The sequence below is a fragment of the Hypoxylon trugodes genome (genome assembly GCF_022578975.1).
Source record: "Hypoxylon trugodes strain CBS 135444 unplaced genomic scaffold F4822scaffold_1, whole genome shotgun sequence".
NCBI lineage: Eukaryota > Fungi > Ascomycota > Sordariomycetes > Xylariales > Hypoxylaceae > Hypoxylon > Hypoxylon trugodes.
This window is the reverse complement of record NW_026250016.1, coordinates 4,405,457-4,431,470: the sequence shown is the minus strand read 5'-3', so window position 1 is coordinate 4,431,470 and position 26,014 is coordinate 4,405,457. Positions and strand designations below refer to the sequence as shown.

Here is a 26,014-nt window from a genome sequence, read left to right as displayed (position 1 = left end):
GCTCAGTCGTTCACTTGCAGGCCTATGAGGTGGGTTCGAACCCGAGTCTACTAACAGGTTGGAGCGTTCAGCAAATTATTGTTTCAATTGAATTAGCGTCTGATAAATCCCGTCTAAACGGTACAATACGCTGGAGAAATCATCTCGCCTAGGGTTCTCAGATATTATTAGTTAGGATAGGTACCTATGTAGGTGGCTGTTTTAGTGTGAGGCGGGAATAACGAAAATATAGGGGGGTCGGGGTAGTCCTTGATCACTACCTGGCAGCCTGGGTACCTGAATAGCTTGCTTTTCGGGGGAAGGCACAGGAAGGCCGGTTGAGAATGGAGAAAATAATAAGAGAAAACTCGGGCTCACAATTCTTTGGTATGGTTCACTCGCTTTATGCTACCCGTCTGGTTGCATGCGGTGCCACTCTTACGACAGCTAGAACATTCAGGTTGCTGACGATCACAACGGACCTTACGAATTCTGCACTGGTCGCAAGAGACTGAGGACAAACTGGGTGAGTTCGAGGTTGAGGTGGATGATATGTTCTGCGGATCGTTTTGGGGTATCCTTTGGCGTTTACGGGGCTGGTTGTTAGGTGACCCTTCACTGTTTTCTAGCGAATCTCCTTCCAATTCAGCGTCCCCTCTATCTTTGGGAGGAGCGGTAATACGCCGAGTCCTCCGCATTCTGTTCCTACTCCAAAAAATAGAGCCCAAGATATATGGTTAACTTTATGGTCTCGGAACTAGATAATCGCAACATCTAATATCTCGAATTGCCGCCGATATCATCGAAATTTAGGACGAGTTCAAGTTCAATACTAATACGTATTAATAAGCAAGATCTATCTCTCTGTCGATGACTAAGCCCTCTCATTCTAATTCTCATAAAGCCTCCACAATCGTCCGCTTAAATCTCAATCTAGATCTTCATTTACCACAAGTCTATACATATACAGTACGACTAATAACAGATCAACCATCCTATACACTTAAAAAAAGTATTCACAGATACTAATAAATATATCTATAGGTCATATGAGATGGGAAGCTTCGATAGTAGTGAATATTCCACTAAGATTGTCACGACAGCGATACGCGACGGCCATGAGGCTAGACCGAAGGGGTGTCGCCCCGACCAGGGTCATTTCGCCCCGTCTCTATAGGTTAAAGCACAACTACATGGGATAATGGCAGAATTGACGCTAATTGGTATTTTCTACGATCACCGATGCTCGATGGAGCAATGAGGATTCACTATACCTCCAGGTCTCATGCCAAGTGTTTCTATTCCTAATTAATGAGCTAGCTCAGCCCTCAAGCTGTATCTTCAAGAATGGCATCCTTGACGGGTTTTATCTCGACATCATCGTTAACATATAACATTGTAAAATGTCTGCTGTAACTATACTACGTAGAGCTTCATAAATCCTCGTCGCGATGGAGTCTAGGGCTGAGACAAGGGAGCCCCCCCAGCGACAATTGACCGAGCCGGCAATCAATCCTCGGCGCGCGACAGTGTCCAAAGTAAAAGAGAAACCCACATTACGATATCGAAAAACGCCGACTTTCCTACTGATCATATACCTACCGACCTTAATTGTACCATGGGTACTCATATGTATCATGACGAAGCGGCCACTGGGGAGTTCCTCTTACTATGACCAGACGGGTACTCATTATGTGGACAATGCAGCAGGTTTCTTGGTTACACAGCTACTAAAAGCCATCAACGCAGTCTTGGCAGTGCCTGTCATCTCAACGCTCCTAGCCAATGCTGCTATCGTTTATGCCATGCGCCGACGGCCTGATCAAAAACTCAATGTGCAGCAGTTATTCGCTCTCGCGGATAAAGGATGGTCTAACTACCTCCTTTTATTGAACGCTAACTCACATGGTAGAGGTAGCCGATTTTTGTGGTTAGCAGCGCTTCTTGTTATAATAGGTTTGACTTTGCTGCTCATGACTAAAAGTAAATGTTGCTAATCCTCTCAAGCTGCCATCTTACAACCCTTGATCTCAGTACTAGTCACGTTTGAGGCAGTTGCAGCAACATCATGCCTTGATATACCTTACAAGTACTGCTCCGAATTTGGACCAGTGACTATCGGCTTCGATCCGGAACCGGCCGATATGGCTTTTCTACAGCGCGACCTTGTCCTGCAAGATGTCTTGGGCCGTTTGGTCACTGCATCTGATACAGAGCCCCAGCCGAACTTATGGCCCGTCAATCCAGATTCAACGGACTGGATAGACGGTTATACGCACCCGCCCTACAGGCGAATGTTCACGCCCTATTCGACCAAGTTCGGAAGCAATCCCGATGGGTTTTTCGTTTCAGCACTGGAGAATGGAACCAATACGGGTGTACTGCGTGAACACGCCATACGACTAAATTCTTCGGTACACTGCGAGCTTATCTCACCGTCTGATGTACCATATCCATGCCCAGGTGCGCGGCCTCTAGATATACACCTCGATCGCCTAGGGCTTAAGCTCGACGTTTGCGCGCCGGGGAACGCGAGCCAATTCCCTTTCACGCCTAGTCGCAACCGCCAGGATATTACCGAAGAACTATACATCCACCTAGAAGCACCGGAGGACTTGACTAGGCTTCGGGATAATTTTACTGTCCACTGCACCGCATCGACAACTAGGGGGTACTTCGAACTCGGCAATGAACAGAACAAGTACGTTTACGGCCCGCTGCTGGATAAATGGCCCGACCCCGACGATATCGCAAATAATTTCAATGACTTTCGGGGTACAGCTGCGGATGATGCGCGTCCTACAGAAGAGTAAGCCCCCTTTCCAATTAACGTGTAGCCTCACCAAAACTAACGTATCATCTCAAGGGACCTATCTTCGATAAGGGATAAATACAACCTCTTTCTACCAGGCGAGCAATCAATCGGCTTACCCTTCACCGACTTCGGCACCGAAAAAAGCTCCTGGACTCCAGGCCCTTTGATGGTATCCGCCGAAGTCCTCTTCGGGAACTACTCGTTCCTCCAATTCCTCACCGACAACTCAACCTCCACCACCCCCGTGCAAGCTTTTGCGGCAATGTGCGAGCACGGCAGTATCCCATTCTCACAAATCCTAGGCATCATCCCATTTGACGGCGGTCCAGCATCTTACTGCGCCAACATCGCGAATATCGTGAATAGTAAAACTAGCATGGGTAGTTACGACAACGATATAACCCTCATAGCAGCTTCGCACGCGCGTATATTCAATAACACGGAGTACGCCGAGTACGCGCTGATGATCAGCATGTACTTCGCGAACCGAGCCGTTCTTACGAAAACCGTAATAGCCGAGCAACCGTCTTTTGGCGTTCGCCCGATTTATTATTCTCCTGGTACGGTTATGGCAAGACCTACTATGGCTACCGCAAGTATGGTCGTTCTTACAATCCTGATTTTCCTGCAGGTGGTGGGATTGGCGGTTGTTACTTGGTTGATATACTCGGTGCCTACTTGGGCGGCGGCGTTTGATGCTATGGAGGTGGCGAGGATTGGGAAGGCGTTGAAGGACAGTGATTTACCGCCGCTCGGACCGGTGTCGCGGAAGGATGAAGAGAGGTTGACCAGGATTGATGCGTTGATAGGTACGGTTACTAAGGAGGGAGGTCGCGATGTGGAAGAAGAGGGCGAGGCGAGAGATGGACAGGTTGAAGTGCCGCTGATGGAGAAAGACCGCGTACAGTTGGCGCTTGGTGGGGAAGGACCGATTACTCGTCAAACGTTTCGAAAGAAGAAGGCAGTAGATATGATTCCTACCTGACGCGAATAGTATCGCTATCTATGCTACGGTTTCGAGGTGCCATAATGATATAGATGAACCGTCTATCCAACTTCTTCGGTAGGACGCGAGGCTTTACCTGCCTACTGATTATCATCCGCCTAGGATGGAAATGGGAAATCTTCGCGGAAGGTAATTTTTTTATGCGCACTACTTGTAGTCTTTTGGATATTCGGTTCAAGAAAATATCCTATCTTCACTCTACCTTTGAGAGGGAGGACGATATGTTGATGACTAAGGTTAGGGGGTAGAAGAAAAGGGGCTGAATAATCATCGGTAAGGAAATAAAAAGATGACATACTAACATAAATATGACCCTACAGAAAACTGGGAGGCCTCTTTAGGTAAATAAGAGAGCTATGCTAGAACAGCATATTTCTGCTAGGAGGCCTCAAGAAGATCGGGAGGCCTTTGGTGCTTATAAAGAGGTTATTATACAAAGCCATATAATAAGTTGGAGGCCTCATGTAGTTAGCGGGGTTTCTGTGCCCCGCGATTTAGTGGTATAATAGGGCGAAAAGTTGGTGGGGTTTAAGCTCGGAAATCGATGAAATCCATCAGCCTTTCAACTTTTAAATAATTCAATCCAAACATCAGCCTCGTCTTGATTTTTGACAAGATGGCTGCCAAAGCTCCTACAGAGGAGTTAAAGAAACTCAGTGGTAAGTATTAAATTAAGAACTATTACTTATGTATTTCCCTAACCTTCAATAGTTGGTGCCAATGGTGGCGCAAACGGCAAGGCCGCCGGCGCATCCAACGGTACCAAGAACGGCGATGCCGAAGAGCATTCGGCCGAAGACTCCGATGACGACGCCGACGAACAAGTAGCCGAGCCTGCACCCGGGGCTGCCAAGAAAAAGAAGAACAAGAAGAAGAAGCCAAAGAAGAAGAAGAAGGCTCCCACTGCTCAGACAGATCCTCCTAGTGTTTTGATGTCGCAATTATTCCCGAACAATACCTACCCTAAGGGTGAAGAGGTCGAATACAAGGACGAGAACCGCTACCGCACCACCAGCGAAGAGAAGCGACACTTAGATAACTTGAATACCGACTTCCTCGTCGATTATCGTCATGCTGCTGAGACTCATCGTCAAGTTCGCCAATGGGCTCAGAAGAACATTAAACCTGGCCAGACCTTGACCGAAATTGCCGAAGGTATTGAGAATAGTGTTCGACGCCTCGTCGGTCACGACGGATTGGCAGAAGGTGATTGTCTAATTGCGGGTATGGGATTCCCCACCGGTCTGAACTTGGATCATATTGCCGCCCACTTCAGCCCAAACGCTGGAAATAAGACGGTTTTACAGCAGAGCAATGTCATGAAGGTGGATATCGGAGTTCACGTCAACGGAAAGATCGTTGATAGTGCCTTTACTATGGCTTTCGATCCCATGTACGACAACCTGTTGGCGGCCGTTAAGGATGCAACCAACACAGGTATCCGGGAGGCCGGTATCGATATGCGCCTGGGTGAGCTTGGTGGATATATCCAAGAGACCATGGAGAGTTACGAATGCGAGATCAACGGCACTACATACCCGATTAAGTCGATTCGTAACCTTACCGGCCACACCATTCTACCTTACAGCATTCACGGAACCAAGAGTGTCCCCATCGTTAAGTCGGCGGACACTACTAAGATGGAGGAAGGTGATGTTTTCGCTATTGAGACCTTCGGCAGTACCGGAAACGGTTACGTCCACGATGAAGGGGAGGTTTCTCATTATGCCATGCGCAGAGACGCCCCGAAGGTTGACCTACGTTTGTCTTCGGCGAAATCTCTTCTTAATGTCATCAAGAAGAACTTCGGCACTATTCCATTTGCTCGAAGATACCTAGACAGACTAGGCCAGGAGAAGTACTTACTCGGAGTAAGCATTCCTAGAAGATTCATGCTCCATAAATGAACCTAGCTAACGTTCTTCTAGTTGAATAATCTCGTCCAAGCAGGTATCGTAGAGGACTACCCGCCTCTACTTGATAAGAGGGGCTCGTATACCGCCCAGTTTGAGCACGTGAGTTTACTAACAATGTTATCATGATCGGGCACAGTGACTAACATCGTTCCAGACTATTTTGCTCCGACCTACCGTGAAGGAGGTCATCAGCCGTGGCGACGACTACTAAGTAAAATGATATGAACAATTCGGGTTGACTGCGTTTGTGGTTATTCCCAAAACATGTAGCCTCTACTGAGGGGTCAAAATCAAACGAATTCTCACATTTTGATCTTTCGATCATATTATAGAAAACCTATGAAATAAAACAAGTTTAGTGCGAATCATGAACATAAGCCTTAGCCACATCTTTCGATCCCCAAACCCAAGTAATTACCTAGGTGTATTCCTTGCCAGGTAATATAGTGAGATCTCTTACCTAACCCTCCGGGTGGCGGTGGAGACAATGACGTTGGATTCGAGATTTACTGTAATTGGTTAAGGCCGTGCAATGTTATTGGTTGGTGAGGGATCGCCAGCAAATTTCATGTTTGTTTGCTAAGAACTGCTTAGTAAATTTAGCTGGCATTCGAGTTTGAAGAGCGTCTAATAGTAGTGCAGCGTACTATCCGAGTCCATTAATGGATTTATTGTAACTGAGGTATTAAGAAATTCCTTGGGTAACTGATTGGATATATTCGAGGGATTAATTGGTTGTGAGTTGTTTAGTGAGTGTGATGTCACGTATTGATTCGATCGAGGATCATCTCGAACCACTTTAAGTAGGGCTGAAGTCATACAAATCATCATTTTGAAGTAATTGAGGTAAGAGGCTGAAGTCGATCAATTAATTACCACCAATTTGTCACCTTTTGATGTTGATCAATGTGAATAATAAACTAAAACCTCCGATCTTTCACAAGTATGAAATGAATCTGGACCCTGTAGATCGATTAAATGATATGTAGAAATTGTGTTGTAAGCGGCATTTAGCGAAGTTCTAGGTGTTCGTTAATGTTCGTTAGCTCCGCAATCCGCTTTGCCCGCTCCAGGTTTTTCGGACAGATGGTCAAAGCTCGGGATCCATCGGAAACATTAGCAACCAATGAAATAACTAGGAAATGTCACAGGCTTTCAGACCGCTTCCGTACCATTCTCTTATCTAAATCCGCTAGACCCGATTCGGTGCATCAAGCGAGGGACATGCAGACATGGTATAAGGGTACATACCGAACGTTGCCGGGAAGGCGAAAAGGAGCAGCATAATCAATCATCGATAAGGTACCTTCTCGCCAATGCCGATCGGGGGGTCGGGGGAGAGAGTCTTGGATTGAAGGAAAATTTCTCAAAAAGCTTTTGTCATTTGACGGCCATTTATTTTAAGCATCACACCCTCAACTTTTCCTCAATCTTCACTTTCATTGAAGAAAAAAAAACAAATTCAATAACTTGATCCAATTTTTGGTCAAGTCACAATCATTACTGTTTCTCAATCTAAGAGGGAATTAATAAAAAAGACAAAAGATATTGTTTGTTCTTATCACTTAAGTACATATAAGAAAAAAAGGGATCCCACGCCGTAGGTTCTCGGAGCTTTTTATTCTCGCGTTCCTACGATTATCTACAACCACATCCGGATCTCCGACCGTTTTTTGAAACCGCGCAGAATTGTTTTCCCTTTCTGCCCCGATTTCCCGCGTTCGATCTTCCGGATTCTAATAACTGAATCGTGGTATCCGACCGTCAACCGTCTCCTATTGACCCCCTCCTAATTGGGATCGCCGTCTATCAGAGATGAAGGTCTTTTCCAATTCCCACACCTTCAACTACTCCTGGGAAGAAGTATCGACCGCCAACTGGCGGAAGTACTGCCCTTGGAATGACAAATCTACCCACGTTATAGCCGTCGATACCCTCGCACGTGAAGTCGACCCTGCCACCGGTATCCTACGAACTGAGCGACTTATCACATGCAAACAATCGGCACCAGAGTGGCTCAAGTCTATTATTGGATGCATGGAGACGAGTCAAGTCTTCGAGACCTCCTACGTTGATCCCGCCGCCAAGACCGTTACCATGGTATCCCAAAATATCACGTGGTCGAATCTAGTCAACGTTCAAGAGACGGTGATTTATCGACCTTTGGATGCACACAGAACACAATTCGAACAAGATGCAAGGATAACGGCGTTGTGTGGAGGTTGGCAACGAATCAAGAATAGTGTCGAAGACGCCCTCGTTACCCGATTCCGAGAAAACGCGGTTAAGGGCAAGGAGGGTTTCGAATGCGTGCTAGAAATGAGCAGAAGGGTATTCGCCGAGGAACGTGAAAAGGAAAGGCAACGACAGAGCTTAGGCGGCAAGATGATGGCATAGATCAGATGTCAGCATGACTATTCCGGATCCCCCCCGGTTTACCTCCTACGCATATTGGACTCCACGACGATTCGGTTAGACAACGACAACCAAGTACATATAAGAACAGCATATTTCGGAGTCTTTTTTTCAAGAGGGGTGTGGACATTTGATTTTTGATTTTTTGGGAAAGAGATAAAAAAGCACGGCGTTTCGGCATACCCCTAAAAATTGCGTTGCATAGAAAGGCGGAAAGAATATTAGACTTGCCTACGTATTGCGTATATGCGTATGTATGGCCAGGCATTGTTGTCTCCCTAATCATTCGGAGTACACTTGCTAGTTAGGCGTTGAGATAGACTACTCTACTATTGTTGAGAGGAGGATCTAAGGTTAATATATTCTCCGCCCACCCTAAATATCGTCGTTTTCTTTCGTACGTTGTAATGATGTGATATGATATGCATTTGGGTATTAATGCTTTATTTATCTAACATATTCTACCTTTTCGTTACATTTCTTCTCATAATACCTTAATAGATTTCTAGTATCGTCGTCAAGCCCATGCGCTATATTCTCACTACCGTTTTCACCGTCCCCACCTAAAACGACTTTCACAAACCGAGCACCCTCGGCAAAGCGCCGGAAGAAATATAGCTCCTCTACAGCATGTAGTAGCGCTTGAGCCTCGGGCTTAGACACTCGGTCTGGGTGTAGAGGTAGTTTTATCGTTTTCCATACCTAACAGAAAGTCAATTAGCTAGGTACTCACACATATTTGAGCTTCCCGTTTCGTGGCCTTCGTGTAAGGCAAATAAGACACGGAAGCTCCAATGTTAGGTAAGGGTTGTGATAATCGCGCTTCGGTACGTACTTCTCCATTTTCAACTTTGACATTATATTCCTTCCTTACGGCCTGGAATTCTTCTTCTGATTGTGCGGTCCGATCGGCAGGTGCACTTGTTTCGTCGTTTTGAGGTTGACTGCCTTCTGCGGGTTCTTCGGTGTCGGAGAGTTGGATGCCGAAGAGACCGGAGTCGAGGTCCGAGTCCATTGAAGATTTTCAGGTCTCGACGATAGGGCGAATTTGATGGAATTTAGCTCTTAATTGACTATTGTACTTCAAATACGATGCATCCGTGTAACTAGATGCTTCTCGGGGCCGGAACGGAAGCGTTATAGATAGAAAACTGGAAAGAAGTACCGAAGAAAAGTTTCTGTCGGCGGCTTGACATCAGCGTGCATTTACGTCTTCCGTAGGGTGGGGTTAGAAGGTTCCGCGCCCGGATGAGGGGACCTAGAGCGCTAACACTCCTAATTATCCGCTAACTTTTAAGTGCTACCCCAATATAGAACCCTCCAAAATACATCTATGTACAATCTATAGAATTTAGAATACAATTCTGAGATAAACACTTATAATTGTTTCGAATATTATCTAATTTTGAGGCATTTTCGGTCATATTCGTTCCAATTTTGAACTCGTGGCTGAGATGGAGGATCAAGTGGCCCGTCTCGTGGATAAGGCATGGGAGAGATTCCAGCAACTACCCGAAGATCGACGACTATGTAAGTCACGCGAGACATATATACAAACTCACGTATCTATTTGCCCAAGTCTATATACGCCCTGTCTCTCATAAAAAATTGTGACCACACCAACGTATCACACAAATGTCTCTAACATACCTGTCTTAGTGATCGCCATAGCCGGAATCCCAGGCTCAGGTAAGTCTCCCAACCCCGAATGAAATACACACTAACAAACTTCGAGGCAAAACAACACTCTCTCAAATCGTAACCTCAGCCCTCAACGCACGGCATGCCACTCTCCACCCAGAAACCCCTTCAGCGGTACCACCCGCCGTCTTCGTGCCTATGGACGGGTACCACCTAACCCGAGCCCAACTCTCCGCCATGCCGGACCCAGCCCTAGCCCACGCCCGCCGCGGCGCAGAATTCACCTTCGACGGGTTATCCTTCCTCTCCCTCGTCAAGTCCCTACGCGCTGTTCCGCCACCCCCTTTAAAAACGGTGTACGCGCCGAGTTTCGACCACGCGGTTAAAGATCCCAAGGCCGATGATATTGCTATTTTACCTACGCATCGGATCGTGGTTTTTGAGGGCAATTATGTGTGTCTGGATAAGGAGCCTTGGAGGGAGGCTGCGGGGTTGATGGATGAGAGATGGTTTGTGGAGGTGGATTTTGAGACGGCTAGGAGGAGGTTGGTTAAGAGGCATGTTACAGCTGGGATTGCTAGGGATGAGAAGGAGGCGGGACGAAGGGCGGATGAGAATGATTTGGTTAATGGGGAGCAGATTGTTAGACAGAGGGTGCAGGTACATGAGGTTGTTGTTAGTAGGGAGGATGGTGGGTGGGTTCATGAGTAAGTTGACTTGATACGAACATTCATCGTATCAAGCTTAATGGCATTCTATTATATGACAGGGAAGCTATCTTGCTGTCTTAACATATATCTGAGTGAAATTAGATATAACTACGGGCAGTAAATCTCATAAAAGATTGAAGGTCTATGTTTGTTCTCAAAGCCCCCCTATTTGCTTTCATATTCGTTAAATGAATTATCATGCGGCTAACTGCAACACTTTATATTTACATATGCTTATCTAAGGTCATTAAGTAAGCAAATTTTACACTAAGTTTTTTATCTTATCAGCCCCATAAGAATTTCATGCAAGTCGCATCGGCTCGACTTTTTCAAGTGTCAATTCTCAATTCGACCGACCATTTAAATCTTTCGCCTAAGCTAAACAAAACATAAAAACAAACTATTCAATCCTCTAGCTACAATGGCAACAGCCGTCGTAACAGAAGCCGACCCAACGGCCGACCAATCCCGAAAACGCAAATCCCAAATCGACGAAATCGAAGTCGACCTCACACTTCCCGAACCACCCTCCAAAAAAGCAAAACGTCTGCTCAAAAAAGGCAAACCTCTCCCCGAGAAACCCAAAAGCGACGATGAAGCAGAATCTGAAGACGAACTTCCCATACCCAAGGGAGCGAAGGGTGGAAAGGGAGATAAAAAATCGCAACGTTCGGAATTTGGCGTTTGGATTGGCAACCTGTCTTTTACGATGACGAGGGTGGAATTGTTTAAGTGGCTGGTTGAGAGTTCTGGGGGTGCGATTAAGGAGGAGAATATTACGAGGGTGAATTTGCCGATTAGTAAGAACGCCCCGGCTAGAGGGTATTATAATGGCGATGAAGCGCCGAAGAAACAGAATAAGGGCTTTGCGTATGTCGATTTTGATGTGGAGGCTGCGTCTGTTGCTGCGCTCGCGCTTACGGAGACGGAACTTAACGGACGCAAGGTTCTGATCAAGGATTCGAAGTCTTTTGAGGGAAGGCCGAAGAAGGGCGCTTCTGAGGATAGTTCGGCTGCTACGGGTTCTAATGCGGCGGCGTTACCTGAGAAGAAGGAACAAGTGTCTACGAGTAGGAAGATTTACGTGGGGAATATGTCCTTCCAGACCACCGAAGATGATTTACGCGCACATTTCGAAAAGTGTGGCGATATCGAATGGGTTAAGGTCGCGACGTTCGAGGATAGCGGGAAGTGCAAGGGCTACGGATGGGTCAAGTTCAAGGAGGCTGAAGCAGCTTCATCGGCGGTTAAGGGATTCGTCAAGATTAAGGAGGAGATTGAGACAGAAGATGACTTCCGGGATAAGGATGGAGCAGAAGACGCCGAGGAAGGAGAAGGAGATAAGGAGAGAAAGTTCAAGATGAGGAAATGGTGGGTCAACAGACTTAAGGGTCGCGAGTTAAAGATCGAACTTGCAGAGGATGATCAGGTTCGGTATAAGAAGAGATTCGGCAAGGATAGACCTGCGGCGGGAAAACCCCAAGGGAAGAGGAGAGAAAATGGCCCTCGAAGACCAGAGAATGGAAAGGAGAATGGGGCAGCATTCGGAGAGAAAGAGGGTTCTTCAAAAGCTGGCTATGGAGATACAGCTGTGGCGTCGTATCTTACTGGTTCTGTTGTTAAGCCCCAGGGCAAGAAGATTACATTCGATTAGAGCGGGAAGAAATGAAAAACCCGGTCGCGCATGAATGTCGTTGTTCTGATGTGACTATGAATTTGAGGGAGATAGATGAAACTCCGAATTATTCCTATTCCAGGTTCAATCGAATCTTAACGAGGTCTCCATATTTGATACCCATCTAATACCTCTCCATAACCCACCGTCTCCGATCCTCCGACGTCATCGGTTCCAACATCTTCAACTCTGCCTCTTTAACATCCACATATCTCTGCACAACATCCCGATGCAACAACTCTCCTAAAACCTCGTCTTCCTTCAACGCACCAAGCGCCTCCCTTAAATCCGCCGGAAACATAACCTCGATCCCCAACTCCTTCCTCTCCTGCGCACTAAACCTCGCCGGGTCTCCTAGACAATCACCCCAAGTCAAGGATATCTTCTTGTTGATACCGTCAACGCCCGCAACTATAAATGCCGCGACAGCAAAATACGGATTTGCGAGCCCGTCTACGGTCTTAATCTCCCAGTGACTCCCCTCGACTTTACGCAAAGGGGCCTCCTTATTCTGCGTACCCCACGTAATCCACCGACCGCCGGCCCAGAAACTATCAAGCATGCGCTCGTAGCTCGTCGGGTTACTATATGTAAACGCTAGGATGGCGCGGAGGTGTGTCAAGATGCCAGCGTAGAACGACTCGTATAGTTCGGGCTTATCACCACCTGGGGAGGAGATAGAGAGATGTGTATGCGAGGCCGAGCCACAGGCCGTCGCGAATGGTTTAGGGTGCAATGTTACTCGGAATCCGTGACGCGCAGACACGGATTCTAGGATTTGACGCGCGTGTAATACGCTATCGCACGCTTCGAGCGGAGGTAAAGCGCCGAGGACGAGTTCGAATTGGCCAGGTGCGTTTTCTGGGTGGAATTGATCGACTGCGATATCGGCTTCTTCTAGCGCGTCGAGGATCTCATCGACGGCGGTAGAGAAACTACCTTCGCGGCCCCAATCTGCTAAGATTCTTGACATTGACCAGGAATGCCCGTCTGTGCGTAGGGTTTGGAATTTATCAGGACTGTTCCGGTCGGGATTGCGCTCCATGACGACGAATTCGATTTCGAAGCCGAATAGGAAGGTTAGACCTTGCGCTGCGGCGTTATTGATTATCCTGCGTAACAGCGAGCGTGGGCATGTAGGGACTTCAGAACCGTCTTGTTGCGTGAAGTATCCGAAGCAACTTACGTGGCCGTCGGCGGGGCCGGGCTTCAGAGTTGACCAGTCCGTCTGGACTACGTACATGCCGCTTGCATTGACTTGCGGGATCATAGCGTCCGTCTGCAGAAGCCCGAAGACGCATTGGGTGATGTTGAGGGTGACAGGTTTACCGCTCGATAAGGTCCTGTAAACTTGCTTAATAGGGATGAGGCGACATTTCGAGCTGGATGTGTAGTCGTGCCAGTAGACGCGCAGGTATTTAGCGTTTAGGCTTTGGAGTTTTTGGATGATTGTCTGGTTGCTCCAAGTGGTTTTCGGAAGTAGCGGTAGCTGTGTAATGCTTGGTGGCATAGACTTGGTCTCGAGGTTGTAAAGCTTCTTCGAGTTGAAAAAAAGAATATCCTGGGCCAGCCTCACGGCTTGCTTCTCGTCTAGTTGTTGGACTTGGATGAGTTCTCCTAGTACCTAAATAGAGTTAGCATGGTAGAAGATTTACGGCCATGTAAAAATTGCTTACCGTTTTTAACACAGAACGAATCTGTGTGGTGGCCGTCAAGAACATTTCTGGGAAGCCATGTCCATCTGTGCTGCATAAGATCTTAGACCATGGGCATACTTCTAGCATCTCCTTCACGACACCCTCCTGTCCTTGACGGCTGATGCAAGGAAATACTTCCCCGATGTCAGCATAAACATTAGGGTACATCGCCGCTAGATAAGCCGTCTCTCTTGTCCAAGGATATCCGGCGTGTAGCAATACGATTGGGACATTGGGGTATCCCCGAATGAATGTCTGCAAGTGAGACGGCGATGACTTAGTAAGCGTCATGTCGTTATCGCCAAGACCAGTATGGAATTGGATAGGTTTCTTGGGTCCAGGAGCATCGTTGACATATTGCGCCGCAACGTGAACGATGAGGCAATTCAAATCTGAGTTTTCCAATCTTCTTCTCAAAGAACTTCCAACTCGTTCCTCGGTTTTCAAACCCGCATTTGCAATTTCTTTGAGTGTTAGCGTCACCCCCGGCGCGTCTAGATCTTCTATAGGTGGAATATCCAATCCTCGTCGATAACAGATAATCGACTTGAAACCAACCACCTCAGGGTCGGAAATGGCTTTCACAATTTCCGCTGAGAATAGGTCTAGAAACTGTCTTGAATCTTTCTCAGTAATATGCGCTGGACCAGAAGCCGGAACGAAATGACGGGCAATAATATCCGATGCCACAGTTTCAAGTCGCACAATACGCTTGCATTCACTTTTTGTGAATTGACTATGCCATGAGCAAGTTTCGGCTTGACCCGGTATATCAAGTCCATCGTCAATGAGAATGGTTTCAATGCCATCGAAACAGCGTTTAATCCAACCATCGCGAGATTCGAGTCGTTTTCGCTCGACACCTGTCTCCACAGCGTCCCATGTTTGCTCGCAACCTAGGACCTCCGCTAGATGCTTAACAGTTCGAATATGAGAAAGACTATTCTTTGAGGTTTCTAGCGCATCTCCATTTGCTTCGGTAGCGATAGAGAGTAGTGGGTGCTTATTCACACTATCAGCTTTGAGCAGTGGATGGGCGTGGTTGTCAATGAGGGGTGTGTTATCGATAGCTGCGGTGAGCAACTTGAAATCTTCATACGCTGACGCCATCTTCCGACTTTCTATTCTATCCCTTAGTGAAAAAAAAGGGGGGCGTAGCTGCTAAATGAAAATGAGAGAAAAGAGTTTATATGATGGGAAAGTAAGTTGTTAAGTTCAAATAGATTGATAGTTTACTTTATACCATCCTATCTGTGATTACTAAACATGCATATACTATTCATGTATGCTGCCTGCCTGGTATTACGCGTCTGAGGTTAGTGTCCATCACACCGCCCAACTTATGAAATGCACGGCATACCTAGAAACTAATACGAGGTTTACGCTTACTACCCCCCTTTATTCCTTGATTGCTTATAAGGAGTAAAAAATAGAAAGATTTTTGCTCGATTCATTATCAACAAAGTTGAATTATTTAGTGAAGGAAGATCGAGACTACCAACACCATCATCTTTAGACATTGTTAGTAGGAAGTAGTTACGATATAGCTTCAATTCAGTAGACGAAAAGTATAACACTTGAAAGAAGTTAAACTCATACGCTTGACCTGAAGGATTGATGATTAGTTGGGGATTTAACTTTATGGCTTCATATAGTTTAATAAGATGAATACTCGACCAAACCTTAAGAGAACTCGCATCTTTTGATCCGAATATAAATATGTGCGGATCCCGCATGAGTTAGACAGCATGATCTTTTCAAACAATCCCATAGTCAGTTCTACTAAGATCCCCATTTCACCGAGTTAATCAAACGGTCTCCCTTCACTTTCAGTAAGCCAGCATTTGAGCCAGCGGCGTATTCTTTCTTTTTCCCTAGGTTGGTCATTATCTTCGTCAACATAATGTCAAACTTCTTCCGTTTCTTCGATCTCCCACGAGAGTTGCGAGACCTTATCTACTACAAGTACGTCTCGGTCGGAGGTTACATCCAGAATCCAGAAACTTGGAGACTGAGGACCGTCCAGGATGAACCTATCGACCTGAATCTCATGTATACCTGCCACCAGGTGGCGAACGAGATGAAAGGCGTCGCTTTGAGTAGAAATACAATCAACTTCCGAACTACTCTAGGGGGGACTGGGAACGTATATGCCGACGCCTACGACACACTAATGGAACGGACCGATAGCATGAAGCGTAACATGCTCAGGGCTGCGAGGGGATGCTTGACCGAAGAAACCAAGGCTCAAGTAACTCAGGCTTACCCGAAGTTCACACCTGTCCTCGATGGTCTCGACAAATACTGGGATCATCATCGCTTAGGCCAAGTTCCCACCGTCTTCAATGAGGCCCTTGACTATACTCTGCGGTTGATGTCATATCATCCCGAATTCCCACAAAGAATGACTGAGTATGAGGCAGAACTGGGGCTTGGACGCCAAGGACATACACGGGCTGCCTTTTTCTCCCCGCATGAGCCTTGGGATATCCCTAGGAGAAAGGATGTTCTCTACCTAGCCAGCATAAATGGCTACCAACCCGTGGACAATTCCCCGCGTTCAGCTAACTCTCCGCCAGTTAATTCTTCGCCCGTCAAAGGTCAAAGATGCTACTCCGCTGCTGCTATGTGTATCCTCTTCCTTCGATGCATCCCGATAGAGACTAGCGCATATCTCCGGGACATCGTGTTGCACGAGGATAATGCTGCTGTGTGTGAACCAGCAACTCACGCTCGAGGTCTTATTGGATTCTGTCGGGAGAACCCGCGTCTTCGGATTGAGCGCCGCGTCGACATTTGGAAGAACGCCTTCCTTGGCGAGGTCATGCGAGAGGATACCCCTGACTTTCGTGGGCTCGACAACGATGTCGTCGCTCAAATGATACGTGCCGAAGTATCAGTGACGATGACTAGATCCATAGCTCTTTGGACCATCGAAGCCATGACGCTCCAGCCGTTGGGAATGCCTACCAAGTCATTTTCTCTGGTTTTTCGTACGTAGAAGCACTCCCCACCCTAACCATCGTATGGTATTTTGTGCTAACTTAACTCCACTAAAGACGGTGGTTCCGTGCCTGCCAATAAGTCCGAAGAAATCTTCCAGAAAGTAATACACAGGGATGCCGCTATGCAGCTTGCATTGGAAGGATGCATAACTCGTGGTCATGTTGCGCCTTGCAACCCATGCCAAGACCGGCTTTACGAGTGTCATTCGTTCGACTCCTTCCCCGGCATTTTTCACTCTGTTGTCGACGGGAAAATCCCCATGATCGATTTCTCATTCAACCCAGGAGACTACTCCGAGTACGACATCGAAGAGATGATCGGGGAGCGCATCTGGTGGACTCGGGACGAATGGAATGGTTACACGGACAACGGGGAACCCTGTGAAGGCCCATCTTGGCTGGATCGTGACGGCGTCTCTTTGAATACACCCGCCCCACTGCCTCCTTGGAGAGAACTTATGGAGGAGATAGGTGGGACGGGTTGAAACTCAGAGGGAAAGGTATAAAGGACAGCGTGTGACCTATATAATAGGAGTCAGACCTAAACCTCTTTTAAACACCAATCCACCGTGCATGGAGTATCTAGGACTTTGACCGCACCGATACAATCCTTTAAGTTTTCGCTAATCAACGGCATGTGGACATTTCGGTTTTTGGAAGAAGAGGTTTAAGACGAGTGCTACTCCCTTCAAGGAGATAAGGATGTATAGCACCAAGTTATGACCTGGCTTGGTGGTGCCTTTCTCCTCGCGGTGCTTGTTGATATTACACGCCGAGCTGCGAAAATATTTCCTGAACGAGATTAGGGCACTCAAAGATTGTTTGAACACTTTTCGAATTGAACGGGGGGATGACGACTTGCGCAAGCTTCACGAATTCGTCGACTAGGTGCAGGAGAAGCAGAAGACTTATACGGGGCGAAGACGAATAATTTGGTAGCGGATGGCTCCTCGGGGGGGTTAGGGTTCGGATTAGGACTTAAGGGATAGGCAGTCGCAAGATGTAGAAGAGTCTTCGATAAGAATGATAAATGTTATCAACCTCGACTAAATACGCGCGAATGAGCTGTCATCATTGCGAATCTAACGTTTTACTGCTTTCATTCTTAAGGCACGTAGTGAAAATGTCGATTCTTACGCGACGAATCCAGTTTTCCCAGCCCGGAAAACGCGCATACGGTAACACGACGACCCTATCTCCGTGTGTCAAGGCTTTGATCCAAAGACCACTTTCGGCATCTGCTACTGTTGGATCCGTAAGACTCCATGATATCTTATGTATATGCCATTGCCTGTCCGCGCCGCGATTAGAGATTAAATGAATTTCTGTACTTGCAGCCTCTTTATCTTTCGGCCCCGCAAGTTCTTGGGCGAAGGCTGAGTTTTCGCGTCGATTGACGTCGGCGGTGAACCATGTCCAACTATCACCTCGACTTGGATCTGAACAGTAGCCTTGGTCGTGACTAGTGATTACGAAATCGACTCGGCAGACGGGTTTAAGAAGTCGTCCTGTGATAGCTTTGCTTCTGAGGAATGGGATCGTCGGGTCGCCCCATCTCCTCACTTCGCCGTCGTTATCGATACTGACTCTGACAGCGCTCGACCGGACCCAATATTCGGCCAGATCTAGGATGCGCGATACAACATAGGCGTACTGGAACGCCTCTGCTGTGCTTGAACTTCCTCGTCTTAGTTTTCTTCGTAGACATAACGCTGCGGTTACGATATCGTCTTCTTGCTGCGGCCAATAATCAATTTCTGCCAATGATTTAGAGTTGGTAGATTGTTGGAGCAAGCCGTCTCCCCAGGGCTGTTCTCGCAACCATGAGATGTCATCATCATCCAGGTTGTGGGGCTTCATGGTGGCATAAGGGATCATGGAAGTTAAAATATCTGTGCATCGTTTCTTAATAGCTAGTGTGAGCGGCGCGAGGCCATCCTTGTCGTCTATATTTATATTGGCACCCGCTTTTAGAAGGCTCGAACACACATCAATAAGGTTCGCGTCGACGGCTTTGTGCAATGCAGTTTGTCCGGCTTCGTTTCGTGCATTGATGCTGACGCCTTGCTGCTTGAGTAAAGCTTCCACAGAATCAGTATTACCACTTGCTGCCGCGTAGTGAAGTGGCAGATTTCCATTTGATCCTGGAATATCATAAAGGCGTAGACCAGCGAGCTTTTGTAACAGGAATCCCGTGTTTTCGGCCATAGTGCCACGGGCTGCATAGTGTAACACATTGTCCTCCCCGGGACGGCTTAGGAGGTCATTGTTCAATTTCCCTAGTAGCAATTCAACAATGTAAGTTTTCGCGACGCGGGCGGCGAGGTTGAGCCCAGATATTACTTGTTGCGGGTGGAAATGGTTGAATTGATGCTGTTCGTGCTTTGCCAAGATGGTTTCAACAGCCTGGATATAGCCGTGACGAATTGCGGACTCAAATGGCGTATCGCCCCTCGAATCACGCCGTAGTAGTAGACCATTCCCGTAAGGAGTATCGAGCAACGCTTCCAGTATTCGAAGAGGGCCCGATGTGGCAGTGGTATTGGTACTCCTAAAGCGCAAAAATGATTGCGCTACGGCCCAATGCAATGCCGTTCTCCTCTCAAACTCAAAAGACAAAATTGTGTTTTCCTTTAGTCCAGGTGGCCATTGGGCTCGCTCGTAATATCCCAGTATACATTCGAACACCTCAAAATCGGTCGTACGCACTGCCTCCATGAGGGCAGTGTTTCCGTAAACATCACGGATTACAAGTAAGCCACCAATGGCATCCTTTTCCATGATAGCCTTAATTAGGGTAGTCTTTTCGGGCCCTTTCACCGTAGTGGCTGCCATAATCGCTTCTTGGACAAGATTTGTGGCCCGCTCTAGTCGAGAGCGTTTGTAAAGATCGATGCCGTGGTTAAGGAGAGCCTGGAGAGTACCTAGAGATCCATATGCGACCGAAATCATATGCGGTTGCCAGCCTACCGGATTTACTATTGCTGAATTGACGTCTAGTTTGATTGCGGTGTTGTTTAGAAGCACCTCGATTGATTTGGTAGAGTTACCAAGGCAAGCCCAGTGGAGTGGATTCCCAAAATAGGAGTCCTCTGGACCCGTAGCCTGCTCAGTGTTCCCCACTAGCCATTCAACACTTACGCTGAACGCATCGCTGTCGGACTCTTCGCGTATCATATCAAAGAATGCAGCTATGCTCGCTGCTGTTGTTTTCGTGGGTAATTGAACACGCATCCCACGATCTTGGAAAAGTCCCGTGATTCTTCCACCGAGGTTTGAGAGAATGGCGATAGAAGCGCGTTCGACATATTCAGGGCGTTTTAAAAATCTGAGAAACAGATCCATGATCTCCCCCGACTCCTCAGACTCCTCAGGACCCGAGACACTTGATTCCGAGACGCAATGGTGTCCGAGATGTAGAGCTGCGTAAGAAAAGAACGGAATTTCGTCCTCGGTGGGCCAGATCTGCGCCACATAGCCTCCTTTCGGGAGAGTAAGGTCGTCCAGGCCAAGGAAAGAGATGCATGATAGAGCGATATCTCTGTTGCTGTGAATAAATTCGTGCGTATCCCTCAACGAGTTAAAGTACTCCTGTGTTGTATAATGAACGAATCTTACTGTCTTACTGTCACCTTCCACCACCACGAGACCGGCGCAATAATTAGCAATGTCGCTCTCATCACCAACGGCATCTTCGTCGAGTTCTTCGTCACCTGGTTCGATAGCGAGGGCGCATAAGAGTTCTGCGAGTTTCAAGGGCCGCCTGGCGAAGCAAACCCATCGGATTACCCGCAGAGCAAATTCTTCTATATTTGTTCCTTGGTCTCGAATGCGCTCCATTGCTTGGTCGTACGTATCCTTCACGACATTTTCGCCCTTAGGGATACGGTCGAGATCTTGTATTAGGTCCTTGAGCCTAATCGCGCGGCTCAGAGTGTCTAAATGCATCCTGCAAAGTAGGAACCTTTGAATATGTCAACAATTAGCGTATCACTGTGCTATGATGTGGTTATTAACTTACATTCCATTCGCCCTATCAATCACGACACGGCGAATTTGTTCCTTCAATTCTGGTTTTCGATCCACATAACTAGCTATTTTCTTCGACTCTCGTATCCGTGCATTGATGTAAGTACTCATATCTTCATTGGTGGGTGTAAATCGGAAAGCTCGCACGTCATTGAATCCTGCGTTATCGTGATGTGTCATCCGCGAAGTAATTAATATGTTTAAGAACGGTTGCAAGCTGTTGAGGCCGTCTATGAAGCCGTTCCGTTCGTTCTCGTCGCCACATTCATCAAGCGCATCAACAACGACGTAAATGCGTTCCAAGTTCGAGTTAGTCAGCTCATCACGAATCATGTTGATAATTTGAGTCTTGGTTGGCCGAAAGTCGTGACTCGCAAACATCTCACCAAATGCCTGGTTAACTTCGGTGGCAGATGGTCCTCGTCGACGAAATAGCTGTGCCCAAATATTACCGAGTAGAACGGAAGCTTTTTGGTCCTGGCGCTGACGATAATCGCAGTAAACGTACGCTAAGCCGCACGTCCTACTCCCATGCAACTTCTTCCTAAGATACTCGATGGTCGTTGAAGCCATAACTGTTTTACCCGCTCCTGGTGCTCCGGAACACCACAAAGTCCCCCCAGAAGACTTCATCCACTCCTGGAACTCTGGAGAGTCGAGGAACCATTGGCCAGTACCATCCTGCCTTTGTTGCAGGACATTACCGTGTTTTTCCGAAAAGCTGACCGGAGCGTAGTGCTTCACAAGACGGTCAATCCTACCGGTGATCATTTCATCTTCCACGTGGCTATTGAGTGTCTTAACACCGTCATCAATAGCCTTCGTCGTCTGTTTTATATCGAGAGTGAGCCATGAGTTGAGGAGACCATTCATGCGTGACGCCTTGTCAATAGTTTTCTGTATGTCCTTCTCCATATGGACAAAACGTAACTTTTGCATGAAGCCCTTAGGGCTCAATTTTTCGAATTGCCGCGACAGGTTGACCATGCATGATTGTAACTCTCGGATGAGATCTTCGGGTCCCAGAGGATGACCACGGGTTGTATTGTCGGTATCAACTTGTTGCTTGACCTGGTATAGAAGTTGAAGCATCATACTCGATGTACGGCCGAGTTCATCGATCATTTGGGACGCACCCATTACTGTCGCACAAAAGCTGCATATTTTCGCCGCGATTTCAATCAGTTGCGCAATAGACGCAACCGAACCTACAACCTCCATAGTTAATTCGCTCCGCAGAGCTGCTTACCAAGGTACGCAGCTGAAGTAAGTTTAAGGATCTGACGATGCACATGAAAGAGTATAGTATTATCTTGGCATGAGATTGACGAATAATATAAAATGAGTGAATTAGTAGGATGCGCTACACCTTAAACAGTGCCGTAATAGTCGGTAGATATGAAATTCCAAATTTCGCATAGTCAAATTGAATGAAAGCGCAGGCGTAGGGAGGAATAAAGTAGAAAGAGGTGCTACCTCCATTTCAAGGCTGGAATTGACTGAGGCAGCCTAAGCTGACCGAAATATGCGTGGCATCACATCAAATGTGCACTTTCATACCCTACGGCGACGAAACCGACCCCCCAAGCCCCCTGCATACGCTTGTGTATTCTGCGTCGTAGGATTCGTTTGCATAATCGACACCATTATACTTCAACAATGGTTCTGTTTCAATTATGTCGCTATCCATGATTGAGCATTGAGGTTATTCCGTTACGGATAGTCTAGTTCGCCTCGTAGAAGGAGATCGATATTGTTGTCTAGAGCACTTGTTCTAGTTAGTCGTTCTCAACTCGTTAGGCTTACTTCTCACCAAGATACAACTATAGTTATGGCTGCTTCTTGGATCCATGGCGAGTTAATGTGTCTTGTATATAATAGAGCAAATGAATGTCTGATATCCATGATTGACATATGATGAATGATAAGGGTTGGAGGTTGGAGTTGCACAATTGAAGGGGTCCTGATACAATCAGTACAATTCGAGAGGGTTACTAAAAATAGTTGGAGTAAGTACATGTATCTAAGTATATATGTATTTAGTACGTCTAACTTTACGCTAACCTTTATTGGGATATTGGTTCGAAAGTCGTAAGTTGAATTTCTATCAACCAGTAAAAACCATTCATCATTTGATTATATCAAAGACTATGCGCCGTGCTTATCGGGATGCTTAAAAAAGGGGGTGAAAGAATTGTACCCTGACTGAATCATATGATATGACAATACAACATCTTCCTTTTCCATTTCATCTTCGTCCCTAGAATGATTTTCTTTTTGTACTCAAGTTAGTTCTACGCACATGCCGACGTTTTATGGTGGTTAGCTCTTAAAATTATAGGGGATCGTCGCGCTGATCCCTGGGGGTTTTGGACACTTCAATGGTGCAATGTAAAGTGTTTGTGCGACGGTGAGATTGCGATTTTAAGATGGATTTATTTCCTTGCCAACTAGTTCCAAATCCTTGGAGAAACGCCCTTACTTATCTTTTATTGAGTCTGAAATAAAGAAAAAGGATGTCAAGGAGCGATTTTGTAATTATTTAGGTAGTATGTAAATAAAATAAAATAGCGATTACGACATATGTCAGCGACGCAGAGCCACCTCCACGCCGAGTGGCGCCAAGACGGGCACCAGTCGATGAATTGGAGATTTAGGCGAAAAAGCTTGTATTTCTTGGAAGTTCCGATCTCAATGGGTTGCCCTAAATTGCCTGTGACTCGTCGCGGCAGGCGCTGTAAGGGCGATCTTGGGAGGCTTTCTTCTTGGCCTGTGGGTCTAATAGCGTCATCAGTCTTGGTACTTCTTTCTCACCCCTGGCATACTCTCAAAAAACCCCACAGTGTGGAACGAGATAGACGCCGGACATCCCCAGGAATTTAGTATGGGTAGGCCCATATTATAGACAACACACCCACAGTGCCAGTACTGTGCCGATACAACGCATACAATCACCTGCCCAATCAGTTGTCTTAAAATGGGAGGTACGACGTATTATCCTCGAAAACTCGCCGCTGTTTTGGGACAATCAACTAAATGTGGAACCGGTCTCCCCTTCTCTTCTTCTTCGTCCCCATCTTAACCAAAACACAATCTCTTCTAGATCTTTCAACCATCACCACGTAGAGAACGACTCGATATTTGTCGTCGTCGCGACAACGATACGGAATATCCCCAAAATCCTCAGTAACAATTGACGCAGAATATTGATTGGAACTGGGGGTAACGCGAATTCAATTACGCGGCCTTCGCCTTTCTTTATCTTCTAACTCCGTCGCTCGTTTTTACATGTCACGTATGCCGACATTCCCGACCGCCAAAACCATGGCATCTTCTACTCTTTCGCGCGTCCTTCCAATGGCGCTCTTGTTGACTGGCGATATTGTTTCTGCGCAAACCTACAAAATAGATTCAGACAGTATGTGCATTATAGTTGAAGTTATTAATTGCGATTCCACTTCGCTAACATCCACTTTTTCCCCCCAGGTGACATCAAATCCACTGCGAAATCCCTCGCGGAAAATGTCTTAACCTACTACCACGGAAATGAATCCGGGCAAACCCCTGGTATTCTCCCTGGACCTCCTCCTGCGGGCGATTACTACTGGTGGGAAGGTGGTGCGCTTTGGGGAACATTAATCGATTACTGGCATTATACCGGCGATGATTCCTATAACGATTTGATTACCCAAGCCATGCTGTGGCAAGTAGGCCCCAACAAGGACTACATGCCTCCTAATGTCACTGCCTCCCTCGGTAACGATGATCAAGGATTTTGGGGCATGTCTGCCATGCTGGCTGCCGAGGTGAACTTTCCGGACCCTCCTTCAGACCAACCGCAATGGTTATCTCTAGCTCAGGCAGTCTTCAACACACAGGCCGACCCCGGTAGGCATGATGATACTTGTGGTGGCGGTTTGCGCTGGCAGATTCCTTTCTCCAACAATGGATACGACTATAAGAACAGTAAGACGAATTTTGCTTTGTCCAAATATTAAACGAGCTAACAAAAACTAGGCATCGCTAATGGCTGTTTTTTCAACCTTGGTGCCCGCCTAGCCCGTTATCTGGACAACCAAACATATGCTGACTGGGCTGAAAAAACCTGGGACTGGGTGACGAGCGTTGGACTCATGGATAGCGATTATAGGATTTACGATGGTGCTCACGTTGAGACCAACTGCACTGATATCAACAAGGCGCAATTCTCTTACAACAATGCTGTCTACCTCTTGGGAGCTGCCCATATGTATAACTACGTAAGGCTTATCCTTGTTACTTCATGGTTATCCTGCTGACATGTCCATCTCAGACTAATGGTGACTCGAAATGGGAGACGCGACTCAATGGGCTTGTCGATGCGACCATTCGGGATTTCTTCAAGAACAATGTCGCCTATGAAATTTCATGCGAAGAGCACATGACATGTACAACGGATATGTTGAGTTTCAAAGGTTATCTACACCGCTGGATGACAACTTTGACTCAGATCGCCCCGACGACGGCGACTAAGATATTGCCTGTTCTACAGAAATCAGCTCAAGCCGCGGTGAACCAGTGCACGGGGCCCCCCGATGGAAAGACGTGCGGATTTGGATGGTCTAGTGGTACCTTTGATGACAGTGTTGGTGCTGGACAGACTATGAACGTCCTGGGTGCAGTATCGTCTCTATTAGTTGGCTCGGCCAAGGCCCCTGTGACCAATTCCTCCGGCGGTACTAGTGCGGGTAATTTCAATGCTGGATCAGGAAGCAACTCGTTCACCAACACGCCAGCTCCCATAACTACAGGAGATAAAGCTGGTGCTGGTATTTTGACAGCGATCGTCCTGGCCTCCGCCCTTGGCACATTTGCTTGGATGAGTCTGGGTGCGTAAACGGTCAATTGCGTAATACGACCGATGCGACACAGAATATGGTCCCACTTCACTTCACACATATCACACAATTACGCGTACCCATCAACGGATACCACGTTACAATACGGCGCCCGGTGGATCTCAACGTAGGAAAGAAAGCAGGAAGGCATATGCGGTGGCGTCCAGGATGGAAGGATAGATAATACTACTACGAGGGCATGAGGCGTTTGGTATTGATTCGTTTTTTTCGCGAACGTATTCCCCTGTT

At 47.0% G+C, this 26,014-nt stretch overlaps 10 protein-coding genes across 10 annotated transcripts; 7 read left to right on the top strand and 3 right to left on the bottom strand.

Annotated features, from left to right (window-relative positions):
* Positions 1 to 1,054: 1,054 nt before the first annotated feature.
* F4822DRAFT_45154 (uncharacterized protein) lies at positions 1,055 to 3,839 on the top strand. The gene is made up of 3 exons (XM_051463491.1): positions 1,055 to 1,935; positions 1,987 to 2,788; positions 2,846 to 3,839. The coding sequence occupies exons 1-3, from the start codon at positions 1,431 to 1,433 to the stop codon at positions 3,777 to 3,779; spliced, it is 2,241 nt and encodes a 746-aa protein (XP_051320098.1). The 5' UTR covers positions 1,055 to 1,430; the 3' UTR covers positions 3,780 to 3,839.
* A 209-nt stretch (positions 3,840 to 4,048) lies between these two features.
* F4822DRAFT_387898 (methionine aminopeptidase 2-like protein) lies at positions 4,049 to 6,082 on the top strand. The gene is made up of 4 exons (XM_051456838.1): positions 4,049 to 4,459; positions 4,512 to 5,671; positions 5,729 to 5,815; positions 5,871 to 6,082. Exons 1-4 carry the CDS (start codon positions 4,417 to 4,419, stop codon positions 5,925 to 5,927), a joined length of 1,347 nt encoding a protein of 448 aa, XP_051320097.1. The 5' UTR covers positions 4,049 to 4,416; the 3' UTR covers positions 5,928 to 6,082.
* A 972-nt stretch (positions 6,083 to 7,054) lies between these two features.
* On the top strand, positions 7,055 to 8,533 carry F4822DRAFT_387893 (MSF1-domain-containing protein). Its single transcript, XM_051456837.1, has one exon. The coding sequence runs from the start codon at positions 7,532 to 7,534 to the stop codon at positions 8,111 to 8,113; it is 582 nt and encodes a 193-aa protein (XP_051320096.1). The 5' UTR covers positions 7,055 to 7,531; the 3' UTR covers positions 8,114 to 8,533.
* Positions 8,534 to 8,538: 5 nt separating this feature from the next.
* On the bottom strand, positions 8,539 to 9,391 carry F4822DRAFT_45143 (uncharacterized protein). Its single transcript, XM_051463490.1, has 2 exons — positions 8,967 to 9,391; positions 8,539 to 8,833 (listed from the first exon to the last, which is right to left on the bottom strand). The coding sequence occupies exons 1-2, from the start codon at positions 9,144 to 9,146 to the stop codon at positions 8,579 to 8,581; spliced, it is 435 nt and encodes a 144-aa protein (XP_051320095.1). The 5' UTR covers positions 9,147 to 9,391; the 3' UTR covers positions 8,539 to 8,578.
* A 407-nt stretch (positions 9,392 to 9,798) lies between these two features.
* Positions 9,799 to 10,726, top strand: F4822DRAFT_387889 (phosphoribulokinase/uridine kinase; the record flags this gene model as incomplete). The annotated part of the gene is made up of 1 exon (XM_051456836.1): positions 9,799 to 10,726. A coding segment is annotated over exon 1 (509 nt), but the record flags the coding sequence as incomplete, so codon positions are not given.
* Positions 10,727 to 10,769: 43 nt separating this feature from the next.
* On the top strand, positions 10,770 to 12,208 carry F4822DRAFT_45118 (RNA-binding domain-containing protein). Its single transcript, XM_051463488.1, has one exon. It carries the CDS (start codon positions 10,904 to 10,906, stop codon positions 12,134 to 12,136), a length of 1,233 nt encoding a protein of 410 aa, XP_051320093.1. The 5' UTR covers positions 10,770 to 10,903; the 3' UTR covers positions 12,137 to 12,208.
* Positions 12,209 to 15,051, bottom strand: F4822DRAFT_45120 (glutamine synthetase/guanido kinase). The gene is made up of 2 exons (XM_051463489.1): positions 13,834 to 15,051; positions 12,209 to 13,781 (listed from the first exon to the last, which is right to left on the bottom strand). The coding sequence occupies exons 1-2, from the start codon at positions 14,962 to 14,964 to the stop codon at positions 12,282 to 12,284; spliced, it is 2,631 nt and encodes an 876-aa protein (XP_051320092.1). The 5' UTR covers positions 14,965 to 15,051; the 3' UTR covers positions 12,209 to 12,281.
* Positions 15,052 to 15,757: 706 nt separating this feature from the next.
* F4822DRAFT_439912 (uncharacterized protein) lies at positions 15,758 to 17,532 on the top strand (the record flags this gene model as incomplete). Its single annotated transcript, XM_051462681.1, has 2 exons — positions 15,758 to 16,847; positions 16,914 to 17,532. The coding sequence occupies 2 exons, from the start codon at positions 15,758 to 15,760 to the stop codon at positions 17,342 to 17,344; spliced, it is 1,521 nt and encodes a 506-aa protein (XP_051320091.1). The 3' UTR covers positions 17,345 to 17,532.
* On the bottom strand, positions 17,533 to 22,261 carry F4822DRAFT_45106 (ankyrin). Its single transcript, XM_051463487.1, has 2 exons — positions 20,881 to 22,261; positions 17,533 to 20,823 (listed from the first exon to the last, which is right to left on the bottom strand). Exons 1-2 carry the CDS (start codon positions 22,107 to 22,109, stop codon positions 17,931 to 17,933), a joined length of 4,122 nt encoding a protein of 1,373 aa, XP_051320090.1. The 5' UTR covers positions 22,110 to 22,261; the 3' UTR covers positions 17,533 to 17,930.
* A 1,713-nt stretch (positions 22,262 to 23,974) lies between these two features.
* On the top strand, positions 23,975 to 25,800 carry F4822DRAFT_45020 (glycoside hydrolase family 76 protein). Its single transcript, XM_051463486.1, has 4 exons — positions 23,975 to 24,306; positions 24,375 to 24,854; positions 24,906 to 25,147; positions 25,201 to 25,800. Exons 1-4 carry the CDS (start codon positions 24,177 to 24,179, stop codon positions 25,762 to 25,764), a joined length of 1,416 nt encoding a protein of 471 aa, XP_051320089.1. The 5' UTR covers positions 23,975 to 24,176; the 3' UTR covers positions 25,765 to 25,800.
* Positions 25,801 to 26,014: the final 214 nt, after the last annotated feature.

What these genes read in the sequence shown, in the direction of transcription:
- F4822DRAFT_45020 (XM_051463486.1), top strand. Translation starts at nt 24,177, where the DNA reads ATGTCACGTATGCCGACATTCCCGACCGCCAAAACCATGGCATCTTCT. An exon ending in TGGATACGACTATAAGAACA is followed by an intron (nt 24,855 to 24,905) that starts GTAAGACGAATT and finishes AACAAAAACTAG; the next exon opens with GCATCGCTAATGGCTGTTTT. An exon ending in CTGCCCATATGTATAACTAC is followed by an intron (nt 25,148 to 25,200) that starts GTAAGGCTTATC and finishes TGTCCATCTCAG; the next exon opens with ACTAATGGTGACTCGAAATG.
- F4822DRAFT_45154 (XM_051463491.1), top strand. Translation starts at nt 1,431, where the DNA reads ATGGAGTCTAGGGCTGAGACAAGGGAGCCCCCCCAGCGACAATTGACC. An exon ending in AGCGCTTCTTGTTATAATAG is followed by an intron (nt 1,936 to 1,986) that starts GTTTGACTTTGC and finishes AATCCTCTCAAG; the next exon opens with CTGCCATCTTACAACCCTTG. An exon ending in GATGCGCGTCCTACAGAAGA is followed by an intron (nt 2,789 to 2,845) that starts GTAAGCCCCCTT and finishes TATCATCTCAAG; the next exon opens with GGACCTATCTTCGATAAGGG.
- F4822DRAFT_45120 (XM_051463489.1), bottom strand. Translation starts at nt 14,964, where the DNA reads ATGGCGTCAGCGTATGAAGATTTCAAGTTGCTCACCGCAGCTATCGAT. An exon ending in TTCGTTCTGTGTTAAAAACG is followed by an intron (nt 13,782 to 13,833) that starts GTAAGCAATTTT and finishes AACTCTATTTAG; the next exon opens with GTACTAGGAGAACTCATCCA.
- F4822DRAFT_45118 (XM_051463488.1), top strand. Translation starts at nt 10,904, where the DNA reads ATGGCAACAGCCGTCGTAACAGAAGCCGACCCAACGGCCGACCAATCC.
- F4822DRAFT_45143 (XM_051463490.1), bottom strand. Translation starts at nt 9,146, where the DNA reads ATGGACTCGGACCTCGACTCCGGTCTCTTCGGCATCCAACTCTCCGAC. An exon ending in TCAAAGTTGAAAATGGAGAA is followed by an intron (nt 8,834 to 8,966) that starts GTACGTACCGAA and finishes ACTTTCTGTTAG; the next exon opens with GTATGGAAAACGATAAAACT.
- F4822DRAFT_387898 (XM_051456838.1), top strand. Translation starts at nt 4,417, where the DNA reads ATGGCTGCCAAAGCTCCTACAGAGGAGTTAAAGAAACTCAGTG. An exon ending in GGAGTTAAAGAAACTCAGTG is followed by an intron (nt 4,460 to 4,511) that starts GTAAGTATTAAA and finishes AACCTTCAATAG; the next exon opens with TTGGTGCCAATGGTGGCGCA. An exon ending in AGGAGAAGTACTTACTCGGA is followed by an intron (nt 5,672 to 5,728) that starts GTAAGCATTCCT and finishes ACGTTCTTCTAG; the next exon opens with TTGAATAATCTCGTCCAAGC.
- F4822DRAFT_45106 (XM_051463487.1), bottom strand. Translation starts at nt 22,109, where the DNA reads ATGGAGGTTGTAGGTTCGGTTGCGTCTATTGCGCAACTGATTGAAATC. An exon ending in ATTGATAGGGCGAATGGAAT is followed by an intron (nt 20,824 to 20,880) that starts GTAAGTTAATAA and finishes ACATATTCAAAG; the next exon opens with GTTCCTACTTTGCAGGATGC.
- F4822DRAFT_387893 (XM_051456837.1), top strand. Translation starts at nt 7,532, where the DNA reads ATGAAGGTCTTTTCCAATTCCCACACCTTCAACTACTCCTGGGAAGAA.